Source organism: Lactuca sativa, chromosome 2 (assembly GCF_002870075.4).
Source record: "Lactuca sativa cultivar Salinas chromosome 2, Lsat_Salinas_v11, whole genome shotgun sequence".
NCBI lineage: Eukaryota > Viridiplantae > Streptophyta > Magnoliopsida > Asterales > Asteraceae > Lactuca > Lactuca sativa.
The window spans coordinates 39,745,131-39,755,824 of NC_056624.2; the positions used below are offsets into that span (position 1 = coordinate 39,745,131).

At 34.4% G+C, this 10,694-nt stretch overlaps 1 protein-coding gene across 1 annotated transcript; it reads right to left on the reverse strand.

Annotated features, from left to right (window-relative positions):
* Positions 1–361: 361 nt before the first annotated feature.
* LOC111886392 (receptor-like cytoplasmic kinase 185) lies at positions 362–3,722 on the reverse strand. Its single transcript, XM_052768065.1, has 5 exons — positions 3,197–3,722; positions 2,619–2,923; positions 2,321–2,510; positions 1,814–2,184; positions 362–1,636 (listed from the first exon to the last, which is right to left on the reverse strand). The coding sequence occupies exons 1-5, from the start codon at positions 3,330–3,332 to the stop codon at positions 503–505; spliced, it is 2,136 nt and encodes a 711-aa protein (XP_052624025.1). The 5' UTR covers positions 3,333–3,722; the 3' UTR covers positions 362–502.
* Between the last annotated feature and the right edge of the window lie 6,972 nt (positions 3,723–10,694).

Genomic DNA, 10,694 nt, shown 5'->3' on the forward strand with positions numbered 1-10,694 from the left:
ATTGAACTAAATTTCATTATTTTTTGTTAATGAAAAAACAATCATATGTTTTTCTCCTAATGTGAAATGTGAAATTTGCAAATCAGAAAATTATTTTACAAATTAGTTTGAGAGTCACTAATTATAAGTGGGTCAAGAGTAATCTTGATTTATGTGCTATCTACGTTATTCCCATTTTTATTATCTGTCTTATGGTCATGTTATTTGAAAAGTGGACTTGAATTCATGACTTCTAAGGTTGTTACCAGGTCTTAACAACACTATAAGGACTAAAGCCTTATAAAGAGTTCATTGAACAACTTAACTGTATGCAAAAATGGGTCTACTTTTACTATTTCTTAATACAAACTTGAGAACAAACTTGAGAAGACATAGTCTATATGAGGGAAAGATTGTCAATTATGAATACGGATAGAAGAAATTTTGAACTCATGTTTATCTTGTTTCCATTTGGTCGATGAAAACCATGAGTTAATGGAATATGGGTGCAAATATTGTTCCTCTATTTTTCGCCCTCTGAACTTGAATCATTGTCACTCTCATCGGCATATCCTCTGTAAACTTTTGAATTAGCACTCATGAACCTCGAAATAGTACTTGTATACCTTTGACTTGTATCCTCACCATCACTTTCATCTGTAAACTCTATATCACTATGGTCATCTCCCTTCGATTTAGATTTACGCATGCTTTTATTTTTGCTTCGATCACCTTTCAAGGTCTTCTTGCTCCGACTAGAATTCATCCTTTTTGGTTTTGGCTTTGTTGAGTCATTTCCTTCTGTGTTAAACACAACTCTCTTTTTGGTGGGTTTCGTTCGTGGTTTTGACTTAGATTTTAGTAGATTTGATGTGTTTGTCTTGTCTTCATCTGAAAATTCCTCTTCGCTATACGCATCTTCCTCATATACAACCGATGAATCATCAGAATTATCATCAGAAGAAGTTTGATCTTTCTGACTAGGTTCGGCCATTGGTTGTATTTCTGGCACTAATATTGGCTCTCGCTCTGGCTCAGAGTCTGAACTTGAGCTTGAACTTGAACTTGAACTTGAACTTGATGGCACTGGTTCTTGTACCGGTTCTGGCATAGGAACCGGTACTGGCTCAGGCTCTGGATCTGAATCCGAACTTGAACTTGAACTTGAACTTGAATCAGGTTCAGGTTCAGGTTCAGGTTCAGGTTCAGGCTCAGGCTCTGGTTCCGGCTCGGGCTCTGGCTGGGGTTCTGGCTCCAACTCAGACTCCTGTTCAGAATCCGATACCAGCTCAGGCTGTGGCTTTGGATTTGGTTCTAGCACAGGTCGATTAAATGGCTCTATCTTCACTTTAAGCTCATTTTCTGAATCAGAGTCTGACGATGATGATGAGGAGGATGAGGATGAAGGCGGGTTATATGGCTCCACCTTGAGATCAAGCTCACTTGCTGCTAGTGTCGTAAACCCTTCAGGATCTTCTGTGAGGAAGCTCAAACCATCTACAATGTCGGATATCAATGGACGCATGTATGTCTCCTCTTGTAAACACATAGCTGCTACACCAACAGCTTGATTTAAATTCTTTTCAGGAATTACTCCTTTAAACATAGGATCAGCTAGTTCTTGGAATCTCTTTGGATCTCTAAAATATGGTTGTGCCTATTTCAATCAAAGTAAACAAGTTAATTTACAAAAGAAAAAAAGAAAGAAACCCTAACAACAAGATTTTTGCAAGCTTAAAAACTGGTTGATTAATGGGCCGATGGATTCTTTAAATTTTAGTATAGAATCATAACTTAAAGAATTTTGACTATAACAAGGTAGAAACTAGATTACCCAAGACACAAGATTTTGTTCATCTCTAGGGCGAGAGGTGTCCAAAGCTTTTCTCCCAGTGATAAGCTCTAATAGAATAACTCCGAAGCTATAAACATCAGATTTGACTGTGAGTTGACCCGTTTTTTCATATTCTGGAGCACAACCAACCATTCCGACCACCCTTTGCTGCACATTACCGGTGTAACTCTCTAGATTGACATACCCATAATCTGTGACCTTCGGTTCAAAGTTTTCATCCAACAAAACATTGGTACCCTTAAGGTTGCGACACAAAACAGGTGGATTGACTTTCTCATGTAAATATTGCATCGCTTGTGCAGCTCCTGAGGCAGCTTTCATCCTTGTGATCCAATCTAATGGTCTTTTCTCTAGTGAAAAGTGAGTCATTCGAACACAAGTTATTTCCATGAACATTAGACAATTTTAGTATATATGATTTGGGTTTGTGATTGTGATATATTGATTTACTAAAGAATATAAAAGAACTCAGGAACAGAAACTTACCAAATAGATTATCTTTAAGGGAACCGTTTGGCATGTAGTCATAAACCAAAAGCTTCTGATCTCCCTCAACACAATATCCGATAAGATCTACAAGATTTGGATGCTGAAGAGCACTCAACCTGCTCACTTCTTCTAAGAACTCGATGTTTTCTTTGAAACCATTTTTATCCAGTTGCTTCACAGCCACAACCTGGGTGTTACATCAACATCGTATTATCATAATCTATTTTCAAAACTGGATAAATTAAAAGATTGGGATTAATTAATATATAAGTAAAATGAGTGTATATTAATTAACCTTGCCATCAGCCAAAGTTCCCTTATAAACTTTTCCAAATCCACTTTCTCCTAATAGACATTCTCTCTTGAAATTCTTGGTGGCTGCGACTAACTCATGCAATTTGAATGAACCAGTCGGAACTTCTTCTATGGGTTCGTATGGAGTAGTGGTGGCAGAAGCAACCGGAGCAACAACAACAGGCTGAGCAGCAACCGTAGCGCCACCCCCACCAACACCATCATCAATGTCAACGATTTGCTCTTGTTTGCTTGAATCGTTTTGTTTGTATGAATCATATTTTTTGTTTGAACCGGTGATTTTCACTGGAACGAAAGAGAATTGATTATCTTGTTCAGAAATGTAAAAAACTCATTTTATTTCATCCATTCGTAACTTTTTGGCTAATTTTTATTGTGTGAAATGCATCAAGAAATCAAGATTTTGTTTTCCCTTCAATGGCAATCAATGTAGATAATAACCAATGCAATCGATTTATTAATTGTTTTAGGTGAAAACAGAATCGATAAGTGTTTATGAGAAAAATAAGTAGAAACGATGCATGGATATGATGAAAATTTCTATACGTATAAACATACCAGTAGTTTGTTTTTTCAGAGGATTTTCTTTAGGTTGTGCCACAGGCAACTCCCCTTCTTCCTTCTTATCTTCGTTCTTTCCATCTGGTTTCTTTCCTTTAGATTTCTTTCCTCTAAGGCATGGCAAACAATTCATTCTTTATGCTATAATATACACGTCTATTAATCTTTTTTCAAAAATAAAAGACACACAAAGAATAAATAACTTCGCCCGAGGGAAAAAGAAAAAGAAAAAGGGTATGTTTTAGATATATATATATGTTCTTCAATTAAAGCGTTTTATCAATTCCCGTGTAGCTCCCTGGATTCATAATTTGTGTTGCATGAAGTCTTACAGGGAGATAGAGATTGAAGATTGTCAAAGAAAAATGTAAAACAGGCAACACGTATTTCCTGAAAAACGATGAGATCAACGAAAACAGAATGAATAGGGTCCTCCAGGCTCCGAATAGAGGGACTTGAAGGACCCGTAATGCACCAAAGTGTATAAGAGTCTAACAAAATGAAAGATCAGGAGAGGAAAAGAGTGCCATGGCTTTGACAAAGCTTTTTGGATGGAGAAATTTGTGGAGATTGTGTGGACATTCTCATAGATGTCTTTCCTTTTTCTTAGTTGGCACTTCTATAAAATGACAAAAATTTGTACTATAGAAAACCTAATTTCTATGGACGTTATATTTCCTTGTAATTATATTTACACATATGTGGTAATGATACATGCATGCATTATAATAAACTTTATGACCTTTTATGACCTAGTTCTTTCTCTCCTTTCCTGTTAGGCGATTTATTCTAAGAGTTTAGCTTTGGAGCTGCACACTACAACAACTAGCTACAACGTTGAGCAATGAAAAGTTGTCTTTGTATATCAGGAAGTCGTTCATGTAGATATATAATCTTCAAGGATGGGTCGTCTATGGTTCTTTGCTATTGCTTGATGTCATGTGTAGAAAGTGGTCGATTGAATCATTTGCCGTTATAGAGTATAGACTACCTTTTTTCCAATGACATCTTATCGTAGAAGTCGATGGATATAAACAATGAAAACGTAATTAAATACCTATAAGTACAACATACCACCTTTGTAGATTTTTTATTGTAATATTTCGAGAATTTATACAAAAAAAGTAATGCAAATACATTCAAATCTTCATATTTATCACCAATGAATTCAAATTTCCCAAAAACAATTAAAAACGAATACAAAATGATTTAAAATTTAATACGGAATTAAACATTCAAAGTCTAATACAAATGTTACAACTCAAATTTTATACCAAAATTAGTGTTTATAACCGGATGTTTTCTTCTCATCGTTCAACCCATGTGCTTGTTTAGACGGATTGAAACACAATTGTAGTGGAATGCTTGATAGTTAGGAATGGTTGGTACTATATTATATAAAATAACACTACTACACAAGTGATTTAATAATGCGAATCATTCTTTATTTTTGAAGCGGTTGATGGTAAAAATCGTGTCATTAAATGTATAGAACATTAAATAATACACGAACCGCTTTAAAAAAGCACCAGCTAAATTTCCAGAAGCTTTTGTTTAGGCGGTTAACAACAAATAACATCCAAAAAAGATTTTTTAGTGCCACTTTATGTAAAAGCATCATTAAATAAGGATTTTTTGATGCTCTTTTTATAAAAGAGCATCATTAAATCTTTATCTTTTGATGCTATATTTTGAAAAATGCATCAAATTAAAATGCTATTATTTTCTAGTGCTACTTCATGTAAAAGCATCAATAAATAAAGATTTTTTGATGCTTTTTTTAATATAATAGCATCATTAAATCTTTATCTCTTTCCCTCTAAAATTTTGGTTTTAGCTTTCTAAAAAACCTCCATAGCCACCACCAAATTCCACACAAATCGCATCAGTAAAACCTAAAACTGCCCCAAATCATCTCTTTCTCTCTAAAAAATTCGTTTTAGCTTTTTAATATTTTCAGCGGATTTCCCCCCAATGGCGGTCGAAAATTTAATCTCCCCCCAAACCTAAGTTCCTCTCGCCTTCAAAAACATTCTAATCTCCCTCCGACTTAGGTTTCCCTCCCACTGGAAAATTTTGTGATTGAAATCCAACCGACCCCTCATAAATCGCTTCATCAACCATTTATATTCCTAAACGTTACTGATTATCTCCATTTCGCATCTGATGAAACCACTAACTCCTCTGTTTCTTCTTCATAAATGAGAATTTACTCCTAAGAATTCATCGTCATCTCTTTTACTTCGACTAAACTTCTCCCTAGTGCAAAACCCTAAATATCTCTGTCCTTGTAGCAGTAGATTTCAGGGTGCTAGGATTCAGTCTCAAAATGAACGCAATCAAGTATATCCTACACCTTCTGCATCAACTTCTTCCAACTATAGTATTTTTTTCCCTAAAAAAGGCTATGAATGGTACGTAATATTGATCACAATAACTATTCAATTAAAGAGCATTATTCAATTTCGTGATTTTTTTCGATTTCATCAAGTATAGTTGAAATAATCATGTTTTGTGTTATTTTTCTTTTATTTAAACCGTGATTTCTATGACTTTTCAAGGAGGATCGATAGATATAAGAAAAGTGATTCAGCATGAAGATTATATTAGAGGATGTGGAGCATATTTACATTTAGGAAGCACAAGTGAAGAAGGAAATGATGATGGGAAGAGAGATGCTGGCAATGAAGAGAGGAGGTGTTCGATCGGGAAAATTAGTGCATATCTGAGCGTGGTTTACTGGAACATCTTGCAAGAAAGAAACATCAAGCCAAAGTGGCATATTTGAAAACCGAAAACTCTGTCAAATCCATGGAGTCTGCTGAGAACTCATTTGAATGTGTTCCAAATGATTCAAAAAAAGATAAGAAACCACCACCACTGTCATTACTAGTTATTGCAGGTTCAAGTGAGGTTTTAAAGAAGAAAATGGAGTGGATATGTCTTGTTTGTAACGTGAGTTCATCAAGTGAGATTGATTTACAGAAGCATCTTGAGGGAAGAATACAAGGCCGAAGTAGCAATCATAAGAAAAGGAAATAACAAGTGAGATTGGCGCCTTTCTTATCTATATAAGGCGGTTCTACATTTTCTAATATTGTTGACTAATAGCATCAACAAATGATTGATGATATTTTATTTTTCCATTCGTATTGTATTTTAAAAGGTTGTTTATTTTCTAAGGCTGTTCAATAACAGCATAAAAAAATAAGTCTATTTTATGAAGCTATATTTTATAAGGCGGTTTTGGACAGCATAAAAAATTAAGTCTATTTTATAAAGCTATTTTTATGAGGCGGTTTTGGACATTTTCTAAGGCGGTTGTAGAACCGTCTGAAAAAACAACACTATTTTATAATGCTATATTTTTTGAAGCGGTTGAATAACCGCATCAAGAAATTAAAAAAAAAAAAAACGCTTTATTAAACCTCTTCTGTACTAGTGTAAGAAGGCAAAGTTTTATGAAATTCTAAACTCTTAACAAATTTAAAGTAGAAAGAAAACTAATTAAGACACACCTCAATCTGTTGAACACGTAAGTTTCTCTAGAGGTACAAAAAGAAAATAAACACACAATTCTCGTAGTGAATATGAACTCTAAAAACACACACATATATAAAAGTATTTTATGACAAATAATACATTGTCTAATGGGTATTCAAAATGTTAAACAACAAAGGAATACATAGAAACCCTAACGTGATTATTTTCACAAATCAACACGCTATCAAGCCTTACCAATCTCACGTGAGAATTCTGATTGCACCAAGTAAAAACTATAGTTTTTTTTTTCAGCATCTCTTCCGCCGGCGACTAAAGAATTACAACTCACATCTATAAAGAGGGTCCATTTCATTGGATCTTCTATATCTTGAAGCAATTGAACTTCTTTTTCGGCTTCAGGTTGAAGATCTGATCTGAAATCAGCCAGAAAGTCTGTTAATGCCTGTAATTTTAATTTTAAGGCATATCTTGGCTCGTATCTTAGGTCATCCATACTTAATTGTACGAATCATTTGGCCATTCTTCCCGACGTGTCAAGTTTTCTCATCACATTCTTGATTGGATAGTTAGATTTTACACAAATAAGACGAGTTTCAAAATAATGACGTAATTTTGTTGAAGCACGGACAAGAAATATGATTAGTTTTTCAATATGTGAGTACCTAGTCTCAACATCCAAAAACTCTTACTTACGTAATACACATTATGTTGAGTACCATCTAGATCCTTGACTAATAATGTGCTTGCTGCATTCTTAGATTCAACTAAGTACAGGAACGAAAGTTCTTCATCTTCATGTTTAGCCAACAATGGAGTTGATGATAGGTAATTTTTCAGTTCTTGGAATGCCTTTTCATGATCTAATGTCCATTCAAACTTTTGTTCTTCCTCAATACATCATACAAGGGTTTGCATCTTTTAGGTGCTTTGGAGATAAACCTATTAAGTGCTACAAACTTACTTTTCAAGCTTTGAACATCTTTAGTTGAAGATGAGGATTGAAAATTAAAGATAGCCTTGATTTGTTTTGGGCTGGCCTCGGTTCCTCTTTTTGTCACCATGTAGCCCAGGAACTTCCCAACCTTCTCACCAAAATGACATTTAGAGGGGTTGAGCTTCATGTTAAATTGATCCAGCATGTTGAATGCTTCTTCAAGATCTTGTAGATGATTTTTGGCTTTCTTAGATTTTACTACCATGTCATCTATATTGACTTCCATCATTTTTCCAAGTTTTTGCTTGAACATTTTGTTCACTACTATTTGATATGTAGCACATGTATTTTTAAGACAAAAAGACATTACTAGATAACAATATATACTTGTTGGGGTTATAAAAGTTGTGTTATCTTGTTCTAAAGGTTCCATTTTGATTTGTTGAAATTCGGCTTAAGCATCCATGAATGTAAGGATTTCATGACATGTAGTTGCTTCTACCAAAGAGTCAATGTGTGGAAGGGGAAATGGATCTTTAGGACAAACTTTATTAAGATACGTGAAGGGTACGCAAACTCTCTATTTTCCATTCTTCTTTTCGACTACCACCACGTTGGTCATCCGTCTTAGGAATTTTACTTCTTTGATCATCTTGGCCTTGAGCAATATATAAACTTCTTCTTGGATGGGCAAGTTTCTTTCAAGTACAAATTTCCCTCCTTTTTGATGAATAGACGTGAAATTTGGGTCAACATTAGTTTATGAGTTATTACATCTGTGGATATACTTGTCATATCTTCATGTTTCCAAGAAAATGTCGATATCCTGACCTTCAGGAACTTGGTATGATCTTGCTCAAGATCTTCACCTAACAACACTTTTATGTTAGTATCCTCAAGATTTAACAAGACTTATTTGACTTCACTTTCCTTTGCTTGCATAACATTTCGTACCATTTTCTTTAATTGATATGCTTTCCTGGGAGTAGTCGGGTTTCTCATCGAAGTGGTATAGCAATCTTTAGTTTCTTGTTGATCGCTATTGATCTTGACTATTCCCTATGGTGTTAGCATCCTCACACATTGATGGTAAGTTTAGGAGATAGTACTCATGTCATGGATCTAGGGCCTGCCTAAGATAATATTATTAGAAGAGTTCGATAGAGTTAACTACCTCTAAGTATATTGGTAATTTGATTTCTCCAACTATATTCTTGGTTTTGCCATTAAATCCTACTAGGGGCTGAGGATCTTCAAATTATTTCAGAATCTGGGATGTTCATCTTGTTAAGCATTTCTAGGCGAATGATCTTGATTGAACTACCACCGTCTACTAAGATTCTTCGGATGAAGTGGTCAGCCGTGTACAATGTTATAATGAGGCCATCATGGTGTAGGTTTAGTACATTTTCCTTGTCATCTTCGTCAAAAGAGATATTTTTTTTTGTCAGTCAAGAATGCATCCTTTCTTTGCATATCTTTTAGCTGTAGAATAAGAAGTTTCATAGATATCAAATCCACCAGACATAAAATTAATTACATTGGCATCAGAGGGTGGAGATGATATTCTTTGTACATGGATTTTAGGGTCTTGGGATCTTTGGATATTCTTGTCCTTTTTTTCCTAAGAGTTCCTTTAAAAGCCATTTGCTCAACAAGTAACTAATCTCCTTCCTAAGGGCGAATCAATCTTAGGTAAGATTTCTGGAATCTCCACGGCAAGCACACCACTTAGATTTGTCTTTGCATCCTGGTGTTTTATCATATTTCATGGGCCATCTTTCTTTATCCCCGAGATCATGCATTATCTAGAGCATACCTAAAACATTAACAAAAAAACAATATTAGAGATCTTAGCCTTGATTCTTAACTTCACCTCTCCATGATCATACTAACAAAGCTAAACGTTACTCAAGATGCACCAATTTCGAAGTTTAGGATCCTGGACCGCAAGAAAGAAGATAGGGGTAGTGTAGTTTCCACAAGCCTCCTTGATTATGAACATAACGTCTTCATTCTTTCAAAAGAGTGTCTTGTTGGCTTCGATTTGCTCAATTATATGTTGCTCTATTCTGATCTGGAATTACATAATCTCGTTTTCGAGACCATAATTGGTATTTCTTGGGTTACCCCTCCTGAATATTGGACTGGTGAAGATGTTGGGATAGTCCTTCTAGGAATCTCAACATTCCTTCTTTGTGAGCTGATAAAAGGAGGTAAAAGATCTTGTATGCTCAAGAATCATATTAAAGTGATATTGCTAATTAACATATTATACTAATGGGTCACACAAAAAACAACTTGATATAATTGATTATTTTTAGAAATTTATTTTAATAAATATTCAGTAAAAGTCTTATAATTAATTAGAAATTATTTCTTTCTTGGAAATAATAATTTTCATTAGCAAGTAACATAACAGATCATATGGTATGAATTATTATGTCATGTACAACATTTTGGACTTTGAAGACTTTTTTTCTTTTACCAAAAGGTTAAGGTTTATATTTTATAATAGGAAGTTTATAAAATTCATAAGTTATAAACAAGTAAAGATAGTTTATTAATTTAAAGGTGTTCTTGCTTTTCTTTCTTGCTAAAACCATAGGTTGATAGGAAGGAGTCGGAGCATGGCCTCTTGGATTAGTTTATGCAAAATTATGGTTTCCCTTTAAGGTATGGGAGACAACGAGCTCTAGGGGATATAAGTGCTTAAATGGTTAAGAACTCATGGACATTGTTTGATCTATATGACTAGTAAGAAGGCCTTCATTTTTTTACTTGCACTCTTGCATGCTAAAATCCAAAACCTCTCAGTCTCTCTCCATTCTTTCTAGTTTTTTGTTTAAACTTGAAAAATACTTACTTATCTTATGCTCTCTTGAAGTTCATATTGGTTATGAACATCAAGCTTTAGAGATTTAGAGTTTTATACAAAAGAACTAGCATTCTACATTAAGTTGAGTCATTGTTGGTGTCTCTTAAGTTCATCATTCTTCATCAACTTACAAGCCTCCCAACCCAAAGAACTTAAAAGGTTGTTATTTCTTCATCTCT